The 22,513-nt window shown below is 45.3% G+C and overlaps 1 protein-coding gene across 7 annotated transcripts in view; it reads left to right on the top strand.

Annotated features, from left to right (window-relative positions):
• The window catches only part of qkia (QKI, KH domain containing, RNA binding a), a 110,876-nt gene that overhangs the window by 63,669 nt on the left and 24,694 nt on the right, over nucleotides 1–22,513 (top strand). For all 7 annotated transcript variants that reach the window (XM_056295491.1, XM_056295488.1, XM_056295487.1 and 4 more), the window contains exon 4: nucleotides 5,240–5,383. In XM_056295491.1, the coding sequence (XP_056151466.1) occupies nucleotides 5,240–5,383 (144 nt within the window). The remainder of the gene's footprint in view (nucleotides 1–5,239; nucleotides 5,384–22,513) is intronic.

Raw genomic sequence — 22,513 nt, 5'->3', positions numbered from 1 at the left:
AAAAAAAGGGGGGGGGGGTTCGTTTTTCATTTCGTTTTTAACACGTGCCTGTACAGTATTTTTATTGACAAAGTGAATTGAATTGAAAATGAAAAAAAGAAAAACAACACAAATATCTCATAAATTAAATATACAACCTTTATCAAGTATTTGTACCAGAAGTATTTGCTGACTCCTGTAAGTTGGATTAAGAATTAACAGGAAACAGTCATGGGTCAGCACAATCATTGACTAGAACATAGTTGCTCACACAGCATGGAGGAATTACCTTCGCACTGCTGCAAGGTAACCACACTGCACGCTGCTTTTTACACGGTATGCAGCAGTTTCCTGGTAGTCGTTCATTTTCAGTTAGTAGCAGGCGGGGAGGTGCCGCAGAATGACCAGCTTAGAGGCGGGGCGGGAAGCAGACTTGTTCCTGTGAATTTATCACGTTCATGCACATGTCATGCACATCCCCACCTGCCCGCTCCACTGCTCAGCCAAAGTTGAAAGTTTTTGTCAGTGCGATGCAAAATTTTCCCAAAGAATGGGCCATCACCATGTTGCCTGACCAACAGAATCAAGCTTTATCATGTTGTCAAGTAAAAAAATATTAAAAAAATGGAGGACCAGCTAATGTAAGCAGTTGGTGAATTTCCCGAGCTTGATTCTAAAATTTGGCACATCTGGCGCAGCACATTTCTGTGCTGGGTTTTTTTTTTTTTTTTTTTTAATCTAGTCCAAGTTTAGGTTTTTGAGAGTGCCACACAAAGGTGACAAATTTGCAGGCAGTTGTTGCATACCGGCTGAGCCACACTGAATGCCATTTACAATGCAACCATTTTGCCTATGTTGATTTTTAAAAGAAAAATTTTTTTTATATAAATTTATTTCTGCCCACCCTCGTACTGCATGCGTTCGCCAGCTGCATCTCTCCGGCCTTGTCACGGAAGGCGAATCCGGGCCGAACCACTGCTTTTTCCGACACACCCAGAGACGCATTCACGTGACGAACACAAGCCGACCCCACCCCCCTCCCGAAGACAGCGCTGCCAATTATTGCTGCTTCATCGAGTCCGGCCATAGTCGGATCTGACGAGACCTGGGCGCGAACCCCGGTCCTCAGTAGGCAACTGCATCGACAAAAAGCCGATGCTTAGACCGCTACACCATCGCGGACCCTTGCCTATGTTGATTTTGTACTGGACGTGGACAGTTGTTACGAAAGGGATGATGGGATATCTTGCCATACGAACCAAGCTTGCAGTCTGAAGAAAGGGGCGGGAGAAAAGTTGAGGTTTACTTAACTTCATGCAAATGAGTGGGCCACTTCGTGATGCGATTGGCCATTTAATTGAATAAACAAGCAAACAAGATTCGGTTCGTTCTTGCAGTCATTCCTCTGGGATCTTATTAAATTTCGTTTCCTTCCTCCCACCAGGGGGGGTCATGTGCAAAAGTGATCACCTTGGTGAGGCGGATGCAAGTTTATGCAAATACAGTGGGGCTTGGTTGTAAAAAACTCTTAACCACAGATGGTGTTCATTACTTTCATTGCACCATGAAGCTGCCATGATTCTTCATGCTCAAGTGATGTTTGCTCTGGCCATGGTGCTTTGGGGTTTATATCAAATTACCCCAGCCAGTCATAAACCAGTCATAAAAAGTTTGCATGATTGAAATTCTCTTCAGTCTCACTGTATACAGGGTAGTCTCTTCCACCAGTTGTTTCACAAAATGCCACAGCGTCCCATAGTAACAATTTGGAAGGTAATTCAGATTTTCATGTTTCAAGTATTTCACAGTGACGGCCCCTTTTCCGCTGCAGCCCACCCTCACCTCTCATGTCCTTTAATGCCCTCCGCTGTCCCAAATTGCACCCCTACACCCGGCTGGCATTTCAGGCTGAAGTGCATCTACCCAGATTTAGAGTGGCCTTTGGGATCCAGGGGGGTGAAAGGAGTGTGAAGATGCGGAGAGTTCAAACAGCGGGATGACTGTCACTGCTAAAGTCAAAGGCCCAGTGTTGCTGTTGGCAGAGAGGGACATATTTATAGCTCTGTATCTCCACCCCTGAGATCAGATGGCTCACCTTTTGAGCCTTGAGAGCTGTTCCGGGCACACTTGTTTTCCAGTACAACGTATGGAAAGACGGTGGGGGTGGTCATATGAAAAGGACACATGATCATCTATTTCTGTTGGCATGCGATGCGTCTCGTGCGTCAAAGTTTTAGGATTTATTGGGCTCAAGCTGAGGGGTGGGAGGGCAGGGAGCCACATGGGTGTCAGGGAGTAGACTTGAGACCGATAGCCTTCTTTCTTGTTGATCTCGTGCAGATCTGTGGAAGTTGTTTGTAGATGGCATGTCAGTGTGTTTTATGATTATTATATTTATATAATTGATTACTCTGGAATCTAGTTATTGCCACGGCATCTAAGGGTAGCTGCCATCGGATATGCTCTTCAAACGCCTTTCTAGCATTCTTTTCATCGTTTGCCTTCTCTCTTCTCTCTCTGCCTCTCACCCCTCCTCCCATTCTCCTCGCCCCTGTTTGTCATGCTGTCACTTTCTCTCGGAGGGCACACAGTGACCTTGTTCACTGGCAGTCATGCTGGTGAGAGTAGAGTGTGTGTGTGTGTGTGTGTGTGTGTGTGTGTGTGTGTGTATTTTTATGTGCAGGCATATATGTGTATGTGCAGTTCTTTTCCTAATCTCAGTCCGCCTCGGCTTCAGCCCAAACCACATCAGAATCAGGCAGCAGGCACACACACATTCCCAACAAAATGCTCAGACACGCACATACACAAACACACATACGCGTTGACACCGTTGCTGTGATTGACAAGTGTTGGAGGGGGAAATACTCTGGTTATTAACAGAACAGGTGCACCTCGGCTAGATATTTATAAGCGGGAACTGAGGGCTGAGGGCATGCGAATGTGTGCTTCTGCCCCGTGTTTTTATTTCTGTATTCCAGTGGCCCTTGTGCTCCGCCTGCCTATCTGTCTGTCTGTGTCTGTCTGTGTCCCATCTTGAACACGCTGACTCACCTTCCAGTCCTCACATCCCCTAATAGGCCATAAGCAAACAGCCACGGTGAAATAATGGCCTGGCTGCTGAAACTAGGCCCTCCTCCCTGGGAGGAAAAGGGGGAAACGAGCGAGGAATATTGAACTCTGTGTGTGTGTGCGTGTGTGCGTGCGCGTGTGCGTGCATGATAGAGATTCAAAGAGCAGTGCCATGGCAACAGCTCTCTGTAGAGTAGAAAGCAGGTGGGTGGCACTCAACCCCAACTCAAAGCTGGTAGTGTGTGTGTGTGTGTGTGTGTGTGTGTGTGTGTGTGTGTGTGTGTGACGCATGACTTTGCGTGTGTATGGCAGTACATTTGCACAGCAGTGCCATGCTTGTTCGGCATATTGAAAATGTGTCAGGTGGACCTCCTGCAGAGCATCACAATACATCGCTAGTAATTACACTACTCCACCACCACTTACAGCACAAGAGGTGTGTGTGTGCGTGTGTACGCACATGTGTGTGACTACTTTGTCTTGCACATACTCTCATATCTGTTGCGCCTTGCGTGAACTTTTCGAATCCATTTCAAGTCAAACATCATAGCTCTTTATAAATCTTAGATTTGCTGAACCAGGTCAAATACAGATTGACTCATATTCATACATTAAACTTTTTATTCAGATTTTCTGAATGATTTCAAGTCCGACACCAAAGTTTAATTCTTGCCTCTCTTGAATGGCCCCTCATAGTATTATGTAGGCTGACTTCTTGGTTCTTGTTTAGTCTTGATGTGAATGTGTGGCCTATTTTTTTCCTTATCTTTTATTATTGTATTTTTCTATTGTTTTCTTCCTACGTGTGTCCAGTCGTTTCTTGTATTTTCTACCATGGCTCACCGGCTGTTATTTCCTTAAAACCTAAAGTCTATGAAAAAGAAATCAAAGTCCCATATAAAAACTTGCATTCAGATTGTCTGATCAATTTAATTTAAATCGACCCCAGTATCAGAATCCCATTTTCATCAGCCGTGGGTTTGTTTCCTGTGGTAATACACACAGGAGAGGGAGTCTTAGGTTAAGCTGTCTGTGTGAGATGTCAAGCAAGACCTCAGCTCCTCATCTCAGGGGGAAATGGTTAGTTTTCCAACCGCTGACTTTTGTGGTCGCACAGTGACACACGATACAACCTCAAAAGCTTTTTAAAGCTCCTTCGGTGTCGGCTCACCGCGTTTACTGTCAGCAAGTGGCGAGGAGAGCCAGGAAAAGGGCTATGCTCAGTGTGGGAGTCTTAATTTAAAAAAAAAAAAAAAGATGCAAAAAAAAAAATTCAAGTGCTTCATACCTGCCACTACTACATATGCCACTACATATCCTACTTTACTGTTCCACAAAAGAGCCAGACGGAATAGGATCCCCCCCCCCCCCGTGATTCACAGAAACCTAAATGGCCGCTGCCATTTTCCAACCCTTTCCCTCTACAATTTGAAAACGTCTTTCTATTCAACTACATTAAAAGCATCCCAGGGAGGGATAGCCAATTTTGAATAAAGCCCTTTTCACCTTCTAGTGAGTGTAAGCATCACAATTTAGCACATTAAGTGCTTTGACTCTTCTTTTCAGTGGGGCAAACGACTCCCTCCAAAAGCTGTTGTTACCTGGGTGCTATTGTCGCCACACGGTCATAGGACAGAGCCAGCGACAGAGCGCCCAAGTCTCTCTCCCCCTCTCTCTCCCCCCAACACCTTTGTGACATTGATGTACTGTCACCGTATTTGTGCCAGTGAAGTTGATAAAGCACAGAGGTCCCTCTCTCTCTTCTCTCTCTGTCTGTCCGATCCCTCCATCCATCCATCCATCTTGGCTTGTGATGTTAATTGCTGGAGGGCTTGCTGGCGTCTGTGTCTGTGTGAAGCGGGGGATCTATTAAAGCAAGGTGTCCTTTCAAAGTTAAAGTTAAATAGCTGACTAAAGGGCTACGCCTGTCATCCTCCCTCTCTTCACAAGGCCCCGTGTCGTCCTCTGTCTGTGTGCCTCTCGCCCCTGCTCCCTCTGATACGCTGCATTACGGCGCTGGCGCTCCAACACACCCACAGTGTCACATCCACTCACCATCTCTCCCTCTCTCTTAATCACAGGAAAGATGTTTCTCTCTCTGTCTTTCTGTCTGTCTGTGTGTGTCTTGCCTCCTGTCTTTCTTTCTGGCTCTTAAATGTTCTCTGTCTTTTTCTCTGTCTCCCCTCAGGAAGAGCAAAACAGAGGGAAGCCAAACTGGGAGCATCTAAATGAAGACCTCCATGTTCTGATCACAGTGGAGGACACGCAGGCCCGAGCTGAGATCAAGATGAGAAGGGCAGTGGAGGAGGTCAAGAAGCTGCTGGTGCCCGCTGTGAGTACACCCCCACACATAAAACCACCGCAGTTCGCTTTGGCATGATCCCGAGACATTTTCCGCTCTCCACAAACATCGTTGATAGACAAAAGCATTTGACTTTGAGTTCTGACCTTAGATGTTTTAGTGCTCATGAATTGGGCAAGAAGAGTTCTTTGCAGCCAGAGAGTGACGTATTTGGCCAGGCAATGAGATGAGCGTTTCAGATACCCACTATGGCACAGATGGTACACCACTCCCATCCTACTGTTAGCATCCTGTTTACACTCACGTAAATAGACCATGGGACAGGTTGATTTTCACTAGCCCGCTTCCCTCGACCCCATAGCACACCATGGCCAGCACAGTGGAAAAACATTGCTAGCTTCCCTGAGGACCAGTTCTCTTTCTCACCTGCCCCCTGCCCTCCACTTCCTGATCTCTCCGTGCCACCGGAGATCGTTGCCTGTAGTTTATTGGTATGTGCAATGTCTTTTCCTGATGCCTGGGGTGACCAGGTGGACTGCACAGCTGTGGGCCCAGATCTACCATAAGGTAGCCTAGCCAGAAGGTTGGCTGACCCACAGCACCCGGGTGAACCTATGCCAGGCAAGTCAGGTTAAACAAAACCGGCTTCAGTCTGCTCTTCGGTTTCAATCAGGATCACAGTGGTAGAGACTCCCCAAAAGCTTTCTCTGGAAACGCAACAGCCGAACGGGGTAGAAAAATGGGTTGAAATTCAAGCCGTCCTATGAAACGGTTCAGTTGTCCCTGTACCGCCCTTTTTATGTTGAGCTCTATGTGAATGTCGCCCAGGTTTAGGTGAGAGAAGGGTCTGCGGTGTCGTCACACAGGGATCCCCTCACCGGCTTGTTTGGACCTCTTCCTCTGTCTCACTGGTCAAAGCTTCAGTCTAGCCCAGCGACACAGAGAGCGCTTCAGTCCTGTCCTTGAGTTTCCGGATTAGCTTTCTGTATTCTGCCAGCTTCTCTCTGAGGCTCCATGGCTTGTTTTGTTTCTGACGATAGGAGCACTTGTGATCTCAGCAGCCTGTGGGCGCATATAAGATTTACACTTGTGCACACACACAAGCACATTCAGTGATGAATCCATCTCTGGAAGCAACATGGGTTTGATGAGTGATGCAGAGTGAGTCACTGCCTCATACATGCGTGTGCGTGTACACACACACTCACATGTGCACGCACACACAAACCAAATAAAAGAAACCCCTTCTGGCATCCTTTTAAATCAATGGTGGCTCTCAGCGGTTAACACTCATCTGAACAGAGTGCCACAAAAATAGTGTTCATGCTTTTCCAGAAATGCCCATGTCCTTCCTAGCTTTACATGTGCTGTGGGGGTGGTTCGGTGATTCAGCACCTGTGACAGGTGACCTGCTGCCAGCGAGGCACGAGGTCACATCAGTGTAAGCTCCACAGAAAGCCTGCACAGGCTCTTGCTCATTCAGGCCTTTCAAGCTGTCCATTTGGTGTGTTTGAGTCCTACGGAGGATCACAGCTCCTCTCTTGTCCGTTGAAAAGCTCTCTCCTTTCATTTTCACCAACACAAAGAGCAGCTGCTCTTTTTTTAGTCACTAATGAAATCTTGAAGGTAAGACACCCCCCACCACCACCCTTAAGAGTTTTTTTATGGAGTCAATTTAATGCCCAATTGCAGTACTGGAGAGGTCATTTTTCTTGCATGCAAGCCATCTTTGTTCATTCAAACATAATGAAAAGATCATTCCATTCATCCTGCTCTGTATGTGTGTGAATCAAACCTAAAAACATTATCAGTGCACGGAAACTTGAAGAGACTTGTCCTATGAACGTAGAAGGAGAGGCTTTGTTTCCTATGTTTGAACAATACCAATATTCACCTTTTGCTGCAAATTCACACCTGGTTATCAGCTTATGTAAACCCTGCAACAGAACTTGTGTTTATTCTCTGGAGAAAGGGAGAGTCCGTCCTGTCACACACTTTCTGCCATGGTCATTGGATTAACTTTGGTTTTGTGCTTTTCATCAGAGCTGGTCCTTAAATGCAACTAAAAGAGAAACCAGCTTAGTTTGTGGCCTACATGAACTTCATTAAAAGTGAAGCACTTTTAAGTCGTACTGCGCTGGTCTCACTGGACAACCATTAGTCTAGCTATCCTCTGTCCAGGAATGTCTGTTGTTGTTTTATCCGCCCATGAGCCCCCTGGGGCACCACATTTTCTCCAAGTGTTGCCTTATTCGTTGAGCTTGTGTTTTGAGAGTGTAATTGCACAGGCAGCCGGCTGGCCAGCCATAATGTCCTTTATCGTACTAAAATAAATTGGATTAAACTATGGACACAAGGTGCAGCCGTCTCCGCCTGGGCACACAGTGTTCTAATGAAGGGCATCTTCTCCACGTTTTACAGCACAAAATCTCTTTTATTAAATGGCACAGGAAACAAAATGGTGTCATACTTTTAATTGTCTTTCAAGGAACCAGCCTGACTTGTCACTGATGTGGGCGCAGCCCGAGAGAGAGAAAGAGGGAGATGATAGCGATTATACAAAGGGCGATACTGTTTTACTTTGCTTTAAGATCCAGTGGTAAAATGGGGCTTTGGATTTTTTTAATTAGAGTTTGATATTTTTAAAAAAAAAACCCCAGCTAAAACCCCATAGCAAGATTGTGTGTTCCAAGTGTCTGCAGCACAGTGGCCTGTATTTTAGCATGGCTAATATTTGTGTCATGGTCTCTCATTGTTGGCCTCCTACAGACTGACTGACAGCAAGGAGAGGGGTGGTGATGGGAAGCGGTAGAGGTATTTGGTTCCCCTTTGACCTCAGAAACACTCGTTTGCTCCCCCATCCCGTGAACTGTTAAACTCTCCATGAACCTGGAGCAGGGGGAAATTGGCAAGAAGAGAGGGGAAAGGGACGGAGAGGGGGAAGCTTGGTGGGAGAGCTTGATTGAGCTGCTCTTTCAAGTGTGGATTTACTCCACTGATCCTGCCTTGCACACACAAGAATCTACATGCTCAGACGTACACTACCACTTGTGCGCACTTAGACTCGATCGCTCTCGTCGTCCTCTCAGTTAATAAGGCCCTCAAATATAGCTCCACTGCACTCTGGGTAACCCCTGCCCGTAACCCCTATGGAGCTACACCCCTCATCTGCGTTCTTGGAAATTCTTTATTAGGAATAACCCCTTGAGATGTACCATCTTGTATTTAAGGGGGTCCTCAACAACAACACTATATAAGCACAATTGGGCAAAACATTTATAACAACAAGATAATTAAACAATACTAATGTGACAAAAAAAGAACAATAAAGGCGTCCGGGTAGTGTAGCGGTCTATTCCGTTGCGTACCAACACGGGGATCTCCGGTTCGAATCCCCGTGTGACCTCTGGCTTGGTCAGGCGTCTCTACAGACACAATTGGCCATGTCTGCAGGTGGTAAGCCGGATGTGGGTATGTGTCCTGGTCACTGCACTAGCGCCTCCTCTGGTTGGTTGGGCCGCCTGTTCGGGGGGGAGGGGGAACTGGGGGGAATAGCATGATCCTCCCATGCGTTACGTACCCCTGGTGAAACTCCTCACTGTCAGGTGAAAAGAAGTGGCTGGCGACTCCACATGTGTTGGAGGAGGCATGTGGTAGCCTGCAGCCCTCCCCGGATCGGCAGAGGGGGTGGAATGATCGACACGGCGCGGAAGAGTGGGGTAATTGGCTGGGTACAGTTGGGGAGAAAAACGGGGAACCCCCCCCCCCCAAAGGAAAAAAAAACAAAACAACAAACGTCAAATAATAAGACGATACAAAGGCAGGAGGTCATAACTCCAAGCAGAGCATGAGAGTGGATCATTCATTTATAGATTATAAAAAAGTCAGCGATAGCATTAAGTTATAAAACATAATTATAGGTGTTTTTATGTACATGTACAACTGATCCTATAATAAAAAGACACTCTGATCGGCCAAACCCCTTTCACCTTTCTGTCCCTCGAAGGCAGGAGAAGGGTTATCGTTTCCCTTTAGGCAAGTTGTGTCTTGTTGTTGACAGTGCCCTAGACCTATGGTGAAAGGGACACAGACTGTGATCCCTGTATGTCTTTCTGCATGCACAATAATCCAGGTAGGGAAATCACAGAAATGTTAATCAGTTCATCTGGACACAACGTTTATTGAGGGAAACAGCCATCTATGTGAAGAGGGAACGACCATCCCTGAACCGGGGGGCTAAGAGTACACCTGTCACCATCTTACAATGCTGTGATTACAACCATTCCCAAATGCTCTGTGAATCGTTATGCCACTGTATTGTTTATAAGGGTTAGACTGGCGGCCTGTCCAGGGTGTCTCCCCACCTGCCGCCCAATAACTGCTGGGATAGGCTCCAGCATCCCCGTGACCCTGAGAGCAAGATAAGCGGTTTGGATAATGGATGGATGGGATACCGGCAGTCAGCTGAGACTTAAGAGGTCACTTCGATAAGTGATGAAATGTTTCTCCCAATAAACGTTGTGTCCAGATGAACCGATTTAACTTTCTGAGATCTGATCCCTGTAAGATTAAACCCTGCTCACCAATATAAATATGAGTTAGCTCTCCAACAGCTTGTATTATTAGGTAAAGGTTTAAATTAGAAGCCATTTGAACTATCGCCACACTTATTGGTTTTTTTTATTTGTTTTTTTTGTACACTGCATGTTCAACAAAGCTTAGATGACGAACAGAGAAGTGTCTGGTGTTAAGGCTCAACCTATCAACTACACACTCCCAAGTGGGGCCATACATCTGCACCACCTATTGTCAAGATGATCCTTTGCTTTGGAGCGTTGTGTTCGTGATCTGCACTAACAGAGCAAACCGGTATCATGCATTAGTGTGGAAAACATGCCCTGTTAATTTGCCAACAGTTATGATTGCCAAGGGCAATGCATCCAAATCACCCCCTTGCTCATTGAAACCAGCTGATAATCAAATGTTCTACAGTGTGTGTGTGTGTGCGTGTGCGTTTTATCGGGGTGGTGCGAGTGGAGTATAGAATATCCCTCAGTTCATTAATTAGCTTCTCAAATCTGATTTAAAAACCCAACAAACTAGTTTCTTGGTTTGACCAGCATAAAAAGTATAAACTAAACAAATGGCTGCACCCCGAGATAGCCCTTTAGCATGTGTATAGTAGTCATCTTGGCCTTGCGGGTATGATGTGTAGGTGACTCGCAGTAGTGTGGTGGCTCAGTGTGACAGCTTATTTAGCTCTATGACGGATCCTCAGTCTCTCTGCAGGAAGGCTCTGGCAGATGTGACAGCACAACTCAAGGTGAAACTATGCTTTCGCACACACTCATCTGCATTCTGTCTCCAGTGTGTTTACAGGCGTGGGCACATATCTATTTGTGTTTGTGTGTATTCATCTGTGTGTGCATGATTGACGTGTGTGTGTGTGTGTGTGTGCTGGACATTGTTATGGATATAATAAATCCTCATTGGTCCCCTCAGGTCACTGCGCTGCTATTTGAAGGGCTTCCAGGAAAATAACACAGTTCAGCAGGCTGACAAAGAAAGATGGCCATCTGAGCCCTGTCCTCAAGCAACCTTGGGTGCTTTTTCCTTATACCCTCTTCCAAGCAGATCTTGTGAAAACTAGAAAATTTTACTTGACACCAAGATGCTTTTTCCCCCATATCACACAAGTTTCCAGTACAATAGAATATGTTTGAATGTGCCAATTGGTTGAGCGGGGAGGGATATTGTGCACCGTGACATCAGAACAAAACCAGTGGGTACAAAAAGAAGCCGAGACACTATATAAACAGAATGAAAGACAGAACAACACAACATGGAACTAAAATGGTGATATACTTTCCTCTTTTTTTTTTCTTTTCCGACTTACAGCGATGCATTGACATGCAAGCATAAATCAAGCTCCTCTGTCACAGGCTGAAAACATCCCTTCAGGAAGCACTTCACATCACCCTGTTGCATCTGATTCCTCTCTCTGACCAGCTTCTTACTTCGCTTGCCTGTTTACACTCTCTTCATGAATTTAAAAAGAAAATCCAGACTGTCTTTTGTGGCTTCTCCCAACCATCATTCTGGGGTCACAGGGAAGTTGTCCTGGATCTTTGGCTTTGATTCGCATGTTTCTTGCTACCAGTTGCTCGTAATGTTGATGTCCAAAGGATCTGAATCTTATTCTACCATTGTACATAGTACACTTTGTTTTGGATAGGAGTGTCGGTGCTAAATGCCCAAGATGTAAGCACGTTACCTTGGAAACAAGCCCCTAGCACCAGCATCTCGCCTGAGATGCTCAGATGTCAATCAAAATGGTACGCCCCGAGTGATTAGGTAAGCTACCTTTCAGTCTTCACACATGAGTGGAGAAAAATGATTTGGGAGTTGTTTGAGCTAGCATTTCTTTTAGTGATCATTTCCAATGGTTTTTATTTTTTTGTTGTATTTTTACCCTTTTAGCCCATGTTCTCCTCACACTCAAGATTAGTTATGTTGCATGACAACTAAACAAATCCTTTTATTTCACTGAATCATGACCTTAATCTGCTTTGTGTTGCACGTGCAACAACCTCTGTCCTTGGTCATGTTTTCACCAACACTGAAGCCAGTTCATCTCATGAAGTTGTGTGAGTTGGGGCCAGCAAGTTGTTCTTTTGTTTTTTGTTTTTTTTTGGGGGGGGGGGTTCTTTCAAAACTTTGCTGATGCTTCATGCTAAGGTGCCAACATAAGAGGCCACAGCTTCCCACCACAAATGCACATGCGTATACATACATGGCAAACCCACAAAACAAGAAAGGTCCAAGTTTTGACGGGAGAAAGGCCCACAGAGGAAGAAGAAAGCCTTTCTGTAAAGGAGCACGTTGACCCCACAGAACTGGGGGCATGTCTCCTGAATGGACTGAATGGAGCCGTCCTTGCCAGGAACAAAGTGAGTGGTGGCAGCTTGAGCAGACCAGCAGCCTCCAGCACTGCTCTCCACTCCATTTGCTACACAACTGCTACCCAGTCTCTCTCTCGCTCTCTTGCCCGCTCGCTCGCCCCCTTTAATGTGCTATTTTGGTCGTTGACTTTTATACTCCTAGTATACATTATGTAAATTAAGAGGCAGCTTCATTGTTCTATTTTACATTTAAAGGCCATTATCCTTGCATGTGGAAGCCAATCTGGAAGCCAGTGTAAAAGCTTGGTGCTTTTCCATAGATTGCTGAGTTTTTGTTCACCAACCTCCTTATCCTCATTTCTTTGTCCGTAGTTATGGGGTAGCATTGTCTGCCACACAGACATGCTTATTCTCTCAACATATGGTCCCTCCCCTCTTATTGTCCTTTGCATCTCCCACTGACCACTGGTGAGGTGGGGCAGAGATTGTGTTTGTATACTGGGCAGACAGATGGACGATAATGAACACCAGGTTTGGTGATCTGCGGGGTGTTGTTTCCTTGCTGCCAGTTCTCACCCGGCTTGGCCGCTTGGTAGCATGGCAGGGCCAACCAAAACACACACATAAACACACACACACACACATAAAGATACAGCAAAACAGGAATAGATGCAGAAGAAATCTCAAACACATGCACACAGAGGATCTAGAAAAGGCAAAGGTGGATCTAAACGGAAGAAGTCTGTTCTGGACGGAAGTGTTTTATAGACTGTGTAATCAATAAATACCCCTATTTCTATCTCTGTACCACCACCACCCCTTTCCACTCCTCCCTGTCAGCATTGCATGACAAATTAGTACAAAACACCATCTGGCTGCATCCATCCATGTTCGCCTCCCCAATTAATGATGTTTACTCTCTATTCTTTCTACCTAGCACTACTACTCTCTTCTTATTTACTCTTGATCCACTTCTCCTCCTCACATCGACTGCCATGCATGGGATCCCGCCAAGTCCATAAGGACAAGAGCTGGCATTTCTTATTGAGTCTGATTGATTGGCTTATGCTGTAGTAACTTGGAAGAGATTAACACGCTTTTGTGGCTGCTCATACCCTCATGCAAAGAGCATCACCACAACCATTACTGTGGAGGCACCGCAGTGTTGTGACCTCTGGCTTCACCAAGGCATAGTCACTTCGAAGTTTACTATTTTTCTGTTTGAAAACAGGCAACTTCTGGTGGGTTGTATGGTACGAGAGTAAATTGCTCATTTGGATCCTGACCTGAACAGGTGTAGAAACACCCACTTTCAAGTGTCTGGGTTTGAGTAGAATGCCCACGTACAGTGCTGCTTGAAAGTATGTGAACCCCTTGAGCAGTTTAGATGTTTCTGTTGTTTTACCATGATTTTCTTATTCTATCATCACCAGTTTTTATGTATGAAATGTCAGATATATGTTTATCAGTTGCATGTACTTGTTTAGTGGGACTTGTTTAAGTAGCCCAAAAACTACATGAAACATGGAATTAGGGTATGTGCAAAAGTAAGTGAACCCCCAGCTGCATTGGTTAAGTCAAGCAGGCAACAGACTCGGGTGAAACACATTTGGGTGCTTAATTAATCATATAAGCAGACCAATGAAATGAGACATCCTTGGGAAAGGGTTTGGCCTGCACTAATTAAAAGAGAGAGGAAACCAACCAAACCACTGTGGTCCCATACAAATCAACAATGCCGAGAGCAAAGGAGATATCCGAGGACATGAAGAAGAGGGTAGTGATAGCCCATCAGTCTGGGGAGGGATATAAGATCATCTCCAAAAGATTCCAGCTCCATCCATCCACTGTAAGACAAATAATTTACAAATGGAGGGCCTTCAACATGACAGCAACTCTGCCTAGAAGTGGACGCCCATCAAAACTATCTCCCAGAAGCACCAGAAAAATAATAAATCAGGTAAAGGCCAACCCACACATCACCTCTAGAGAGTTGCAGACCTCTCTGGTAGCATCTGGGACAAATGTGCATGCGTCTACAATCAGACGAAAATTGAATAGCCATGACATTCATGGGAGGGTTGCTAGAAGGAAGCCTCTGCTCTCAAAAAAGAACAAAGCTGCCTGTTTCAACTTTGCCAGAGAGCACTTGGACAAACCAGAGGCCTTCTGGAAGTCCATTCTCTGGACAGACGAGTCCAAAATAGAATTATTTGGTCACAATCAAAACCAACATGTTTGGAGAAAAGCCAACACTGCATATGAAGAAAAGAACCTCCTCCCAACAGTGAAGCATGGTGGTGCAACTGTGAAGGTCTGGGGCTGCTTTTCTGCTTCTGGACCTGGACGACTCCATATTATCCAAGGAACCATCAATTCTCCGGCATATCAACAAATTCTTGACCAGAATCTCCTGCCATCAGTCAGGGAGTTGAAGCTGGGATGAAAATGGATTATGCAACAAGACAATGACCCAAAGCATTCCAGCAAAACTACAAAGGAATGGCTTCAGAGAAAGAGGATCCGTACTCTGGATAGGCCCAGTCAAAGTCCGGACCTTAATCCAATTTAAATGTTGTGGCAAGACCTGAAGAAGTTGGTACATACCAGATGTCCCTCCAACCTCTCTCAACTGGCTGTGTTCTGCAAGGAGGAGTGGGCAAAAAGCCCAATAAGCAGATGCGAGAGACTGGTTAGTGGTTACAGAAGATGTTTGGTTGAAATAATGGCTGCAAAAGGAGGAGCCACAAGCTACTAATACAAGGGTTCACATACTTTTGCACATGTTAAATTTTCAGTTTTTGTGAAATAAACCACCTTTGTTGAATTAAATAATGAAAATATATCACTTTTTGTGTGTGTGTCCATTATTTGGAAGGTGTGCTTTACAAATTGGGATTTGGATGTATGTGTAATAAGCTTATTTTAATGTTTTTTACAAAAACAGTGACCATGTCTGGAGGGTTCACAAACTTTCAAGCAGCACTGTACCTGCCCTGGTCTCTGAACTCCAGTGTCAGTATTGTGCCACAGTCAAACACCATTCTATATACTGCCCACAAACTGAGTCCCGCGTTAGAGAATCTGAGGAAAGCAGAAAGCCGTCAGTGTGACATGCACACACCAAAACACATACTACAATAAAGAAAGCTGCCGCCTCGTCAGCACAGTATGTGTTTTAGTGTGCGAGTGTACCCCCTATGGACAAAAAAACAAAACAACTAGCCCAAATGTCAGCTTGCCAGAGAGTTCGTAGAGGCTTGGAGGGCTTGCAGGTAGTTGGTAGACAGTTGAAGTCCACCTGGTGGTCTCTCTCTCCCTCTTTCTCACTCTCCCTGTAGGCTTTTATTGCCATCATCACTCTAATGAAGCAGTTGGATTGGATCATATTAACCTCCTGATCCCAACCTCCCTGGACGCCACACTTACAAAAGGCTAGACTGCGCTGTTTGCAATTCATTGTGCGTGCTCTCATTCAGTGTGAATGTGTGAGCACGTGTGTCTGTGTGTGTGTGTCTGAGTGACTCGCACAACCATCTCACCTGCACGTAGACACTCCCTTTCCCACATGAATGTTAATCATCTTTTTAATTGGGTTCCTTGACTTGTTGACCTCTGCTTGAGACGCAATGACTGTATTGCTGTGCTGCTCCTTTCCCTTCAGCTGCAGGTGTGATTGTGTGCGTGCATGCATGCTTTCCTGCTTCCGTCCAGCTTCAACAAAACTGGCCTCAACGGAGGTAATCTTGAGCAGGCTTGGAAAGAGTATATCTCCTCACACACACACACACACACACACCAACACTTTTGACTGCTCTCCACTTGCAGCTTTCTTTGTCCTCATCTCCCACTCTCCACTCATTTATCCTGCCCTTAAGTCCCGCCCCTAACCTGCTCGTAAGACAGATACTCCACTCTCCAGGAACATGAGAGCAGGAGAGGGAGCAAGCACTCTCCTATAGCTTGTGAAGTATGAAATCCCCTGTGATTAATGAACTGGAAGTGATAAGGGTAATTGGAATTGACCGCTCGTCGTTTTACCATGGAGAAACGGACACAGGTTTTCCGACACTTCTGCCAATAATGATCACGACTGCACGTCGGTCGATTGGTTCGTGTGTGAAAAGTAACGGACTGGTCAAGTCAGGTGTGGCAAACTTGCTTTTGCGTGCAAGCTAACGCACACAAACTCTGATTTTATGTTGAAGTCACTTCCTGCCAACATCAGCACATGAACTTGGCCTTTTCAGCCCACACTGAATTCATAGGTACCTGGCAGGCTGAGGTACAGCAATCCAAACAGAAACCAAAATAACAATAAAGGACCTCCAAAAGAGTGGAATCAGGTGCAACTGGACTTGGTATATATCCGTGAAGATTTTCGCCTCTTATCCAAGAGGCTTCCTCAGTTCGTGCCGTTCTGACTAGACGAAGCTTTGGATAACCATGACCTGGATGAATGAGAACATTTACAGACGATAAAGGACCTCTTTTCTCAGGCTTGGATGATCATCCGTAGCATAGTGGCAGCAACTGCAAACACCAGCCTGGCTCGAAGTAGGGGCAGGCAGGCAAGGATCTGTCTGCATCCCATCACACCTGCACTGACTGGGTGGAATAAATATGCCCACATGTGCACCCACTGTGACTGGCAAGTGATTCAGGGAGCTAATTTTACCTTGGCCTTACCTTTGCACCTGTGCAAGGGGGGGGGGTTTATTTTTCCTCTTAAGCTATAAGCTTGTTTATCGTTTCAGAAATGCCTAAGGAGGGGAACCACCAAGCTCCCCTCTGTGAATCAACTTGGGACACCATGCTGGTTAGAATATGTTCTCCACACTTACATTGATGCATCTCTTTCTCCTCTCCTTTTTCTGCCACCAAAAACCTTTTTTTCCTTCCATGCTCAATTAGGGTTGTCTCTTTCTGAGCATGGATCATAAAGACGGAAGAGAAACGTATATTTCCCCAATGCTGCCATTTGTCGTGTTCACAGTGGTGCCAGGATAAGGTTTTTACAACACCAATGCATAATTTATAGTGACAGACATCTCTTAGTTGTTTTTTTTGTTTGCCTTGCTTCGTTTTTAATGGCACTTATCTCAGCAGGCAAACATGCGCTTGGCTTCGGATTCTCCCTCTGCGGTTCTCTGTCTTGTTTCTCTCTTCTCCCTCTCTTGTCTCTCCTCTCTCTCTCTCTCTCTCTCTCTCTCTCTCTCTCTCTCTCTCTCTCTCTCGTGGATTGAAGCAACATGCCATTCACCAGTCTTTTGCCTATTAAAGTGTATCTGCTGTGGCCTGAAGGTCTTCAGATCCTTTTAACAACACATGGATTAGAAACCACTGAGCAAGGCTGAAGTTGTCTGCTGCAACTGTGCCACTTACACAAAACAGAGTGTCCTATTGATGCCCCTGATGCCTCAGAAAACTACAGAAGGATTTCTTGTCTCCATAGATTTGGTTGCTGTGAGGAGGATATGCCACAAATGGCCTCAATTTTCTCCTTGCAGGCCAAAGTTCTAATGATTCACAAGTAGCACACATTTTCAGTCTAATTTATTTTCATACCAGATAATGACTGAAGTTTTTGTCCATGTGTACTGAGACCCTGTCTCAGAGGTTGAGTGAACAGAGTTTTTGCTCAGGGGTGGTTCTTGGCCCAGGGCTTCCTACCCCGTCATCTCTTCCCTCCCTTTCTCCATCTGTCCATCTCTCTAGTCGTCCGATTCTCTGGCTCTCCCGTGGGCAGACAGGTGGCCCTGACCCCGAGAAACGGCACTCCCTGTGGAGAACAGGCTGCCACTGCCTGGCCCCCTCCTTCAGTCCTGTCCTCTCTGTCTCTAATCCTCTGGCCCTACAACTGGGCTACAGGCAGGCAGGACCCTGCAAGCTGTGGCAGGGATTCAGGAGCCTTCAGAGAAAGTTCAAAAACCAAAGCTAAAGCAAGACATCAACCTCCGACCCAAGTGGTTGAAATTCCAGGAAAGACCAGATAATTTGCCTCCTGATGGGCAGCTGAAAAACACATGAAGCCTTATGATGCTCAGCAACTGAAATCTGATTTGGATCAGATTAAGAAATGGCCATTTTCATGCTAGCAGATAATTAAACAAGTGATTTAATGCATCCTGTCAGGAAACGGTTAACAGTTTTATTTTTATTATTGAGCCCTTAATCAGTGCTTACTTAAAATCAAAATATTTGCTTTTTATGTTCACTGTAAGAACGTGTGTCTGTGCACGTTACGTGTCACGGACACAAGATCATGGGAAGAGACACAGTAGTCTTAATTTCTACTTTCCCTGCTCTTCCTGCATCATCAGGACTCAGCTCATGGAGCCAGCCATGGGGAAGAGGAAAACTGCAAGGCGAAGGGAAAAGACATAGATTGCAATAACAACAGCACTGGGTGGCATCTTTTATCTGTGTCTTCCTTCGCTTGCTCAGTCCTTCTGTCATTCTCTTGCCAACTTATTGGAAATGAACATGGGGAAGAAATGAGAGGCAGCACTCATTGCAATGCTCACACACACACACACACATACACACACTTAACTGGCTAGTTGAACAAGCCGAGAAAGCAGACTAGACTGTTGAAGACTGAGGCTAACTCACTCTCGTCGTCTAATAATTCTCTGCTGTAAAAGTCACCTCCTCAACTTTGAAACTAAGGCGGCCCTGGTCCCTAAACGAACCCTTGCCTAATCACCTTGCAGTTAGCGCTCCCTTCTCTCTTTCCATTCCCTTTTGAAAAGTCAAACTGTTGCTAATCCATCTCTTTCTAGCTTTCCCTCTGAGGGATGTTAGTTCTTTTCCTTGTCCTGCTTCTCTTATTTAGGTGTCAGAGGTGACTTGTGTCCCTTGTGAATGTGGTTTTCTTTACCTCCATGTCCCCCAAACCATCCACACCACTTAGAGAGAAGCCCCAGTAACTTAGTCCCTTTTAATTTGGGTACACACACATACATCTAGGATAAAATAACCTCCTTCCTTTTTTCTAATCCACCTCGTGTTTGACTCCAGGGAGTTCTCCTGGCATGTTAGCCCAGTGTGGAGGAGGCAGAGGCGGGCACTGAGGCAAGCAGAGAGGCCTAGGCAGCTTTAATCTGCCCTGGTCCTCCAGAGGAGAGAGGAGAGGGACCCCGCAAGCGCCTGGGCAATCTTTCTGCCTCTCTTTGAAGGTCCCGCTAATCCTTTTATTGTAGGGTGAGGAAATGTAGAACTCTTAGTGATGTTGAGTGGATGTGCTGTGCGTTTAGGGCTCTCGACAAGCTGAAGGCCCACATAGACTTCTGCAAACAAGTTCCTCTCACACACACAAACACTCTCCGCACTATCTGTTGTCCACCCACAGTAACTTTTGGACATCCCATAGAGACTTAACTAGGGCTAGGCTCTGGCATCTGAGGAAGTGCCCCGGGAACACATATTTACACACACACACACACACACACACACACACACACACACACACACACACACACACACACACACACACACACACACGCAAGCAAGCACTTTCATCTCAGCCACACTCTAGCATCTGTGTGTCCCAGTGTTTAGGCAGAAAAATAGGATTGTGTAGAGCTCAGCATTTAGAGAGCCCAAAGGTCCTTCCGTCAAATTCAGCTCCTACTGTCCGTGATGCCTCGCTCTGCCAACTATCGCTCCTGTCATTTCATACCAACTCCTCTCTCTGTGTGTCAGCTCGCCAACTCCAGACTGCTGGCTGTCTTTTCATTCACTCTGTTTCTTTCTTTCTCTTTTCTGTGTTCCTCTCGTCTTTGTCTCTTTCTGTTCCTTGGCAGCAATATTTGCAATACTGAAATCCCTCTCTATTGCGCTGACTTATTCATCCATAGTGGGATCTGGATTGTGTTCAGTGGGGTATAACGAAACCAGGCCCAAAACAGTTATGTTATTCATATTAAGCTTCAATTCACTTTTTTAGTGTAGGGAAAAAGATCATTGGTTGCTCTACATAATCAAATGTGGATCAAAAATGTGTCGGGTGCTCTTGGAAAGCAAGGAAATTTTTAAACTACTTCAAACAAGAAGGCAATCCAAAAATAAGAAATATAACAGCGAGGAAGGATATATTAAAAGGCCTTTATTGTACTCTGATGAAGACCTACAGTGGTCGAAACATGTTGGCTTTTTTATGATTTAGCCACTACAATAAAGGCTTTTTAATAGTGCTTTCTTTGCTGTTACATTCTCTTATTTTTTGAGCGCCTGGCTTGTCTTCTTGATTGAAGAACTCACTTTTTAATGTTGATTTAAATGAGAAGCCTATTCTTTTCCACAGCATTTGCACATTAGCAGTAGTAACATTTTCAGTTGATGGCATATCCTCCTTCAAGTTGCCATGGGTATCGACTTTTCAGTGACATTGTCTTTAAAGCTTTCCTATTTTCCCGAGCATGAAAATCTATGCATTTGATTAATTATGATTTTTTTTTGGGGTTGGGGACAGTTTTATGCATTGATCCCCAAGGATTTCAAGATTTTATGGACACAGAATTCCTATTTGTTTTTAATGGCCGAGTCCAGTCTTTTTTTGGAGCTTTAAACAACAACTGAGTTACGTCCTGCAAATACAGCTAGCACTCGATTGTTTTGGACTATGTTCATATTAATCCAGCGAAATTTTAAAATGTTGTTTTCATGTCAAATGGGTCCAAGTTTTCCATCCACACTAGTGCCGGATTGTTTTCAAAATGTTCACCGTCCACATTAGATTGACAAAACGATAGAAAAACCGTGAGGGCCATACCAGTGTTTTTGCACGTGTTTGCCCATTTATTATAAATCCTGGGTACTTTACGTTACTCCCGACCATATATCAAAGCGTGTCATAGTGTCAGAGGTCTTTTGAACAGTAATCCATCACAGATTACTAGAGGGGTTTTGTCAGGGGGGCCTTCGCTCAGCAGTGGTGCCTCCTGCTGTGATCCGGCCCTGCTTTACAACCCATGGCACAGGATCATGGTCAGAGTGCAGCCAGCAGCTCATTGGTGGTAAGCTGCCTCACTTATAGCCACACACACTGTAACTTACACTGTTCACACCGATATGACCTTTATTACAAATTTCCCATCACTCAAAGCATTTGAGAGCTAGCTGACAGGGCTGGTGGTTTTAATGTAACTTTAGATATACATAATCCCTAATTGTTGCTCACGGCAGGCCAGCAAAAGCAGCAGGCCGGCAGCTCATGTCCATGTAGATCCATCCAGTTGGTTCCAGTTTTGAATCCTGGCCCTGGCCCCAGCCATCTCTCGACCCCTGGTTTAGAAGAGGGCTCCGATGATCAGTTCTAAGTCAGGATCCCTGAATCTGATGCAACCCCCCCCCCCCCACAGCAGCAGTATTTAAAGCTCCCAAATCATCCCTGGCCAAATCCCTTCAAGATATTCCCTGCTCGATTGGATGGCATTAAAGGATCACAGTGACAGAACAATGCATCGTCTGGCAACCCGGCAGTGGGAGGGAAAAATGGAGGGGAGGGGAAGAGTAATGGATGAAGAAGGTAGGGGTGGGGGGGTAGAGAGAAGAGTGGGAGCTAGAAAATGGCAAAGAGAATTATAACAGAAGGAAAGGAAGGGATGAGAACTAGAGGGGAAATGTAGGGGGAAGTCGGACAGCTGTCTGTGGGGGCTTACACCATGTCTGGATTGTAGAAAACATCCCATCGCTTCAGTGTGCTGGCTCTGAGATCTTTCCTCTCCCCAGTGGTAGCTTGTAACATCCTCTGTTTGTCAAATCTGGCACAGACCATCAAGCTCTCATAATATATCCAAATAATGTTGTTAAATCTCAGTATATTTTTCTAGGTTATTTATACTAAGTTTAATCCCCCCTTAATACCGTTATGTTACATGGAATAGCAGCCTAGTTTCTGAGCATAAACAAGATCACTCAGAATTTCCACACAGATTTTTCCCTTGAACTGTGCGTCAATAGAAAAGGTTTTTGATGGTGGAGCTAACGAGCATGTTTTTTTTTTTTTTTTTAATTGTCTTATTATATGGAGGCAAACGAGGAAAAATATATCTTCCCACCTTTGCGTTCCTCCCTGTCCAATTCCCTGTAAGTGACAGTCTGTGTAATAGTGTGTCAGTTGATATTGATGGGACTGCCATAGAGCGCCAAGGACGCCTGCTCCACTCATCTCCAGACCAATATAAGTCTGTAGTAAGCACCAAAGATGCCAATACCAGTGGCTGGACCATGGCTGTGATGCAAATCAGTCGTT

This window comes from Lampris incognitus, chromosome 16 (genome assembly GCF_029633865.1).
Source record: "Lampris incognitus isolate fLamInc1 chromosome 16, fLamInc1.hap2, whole genome shotgun sequence".
Taxonomy (NCBI): Eukaryota; Metazoa; Chordata; class Actinopteri; order Lampriformes; family Lampridae; genus Lampris; species Lampris incognitus.
Note: the sequence above shows the minus strand (reverse complement) of the source record. Positions and strands in the feature narration are given on the sequence as shown.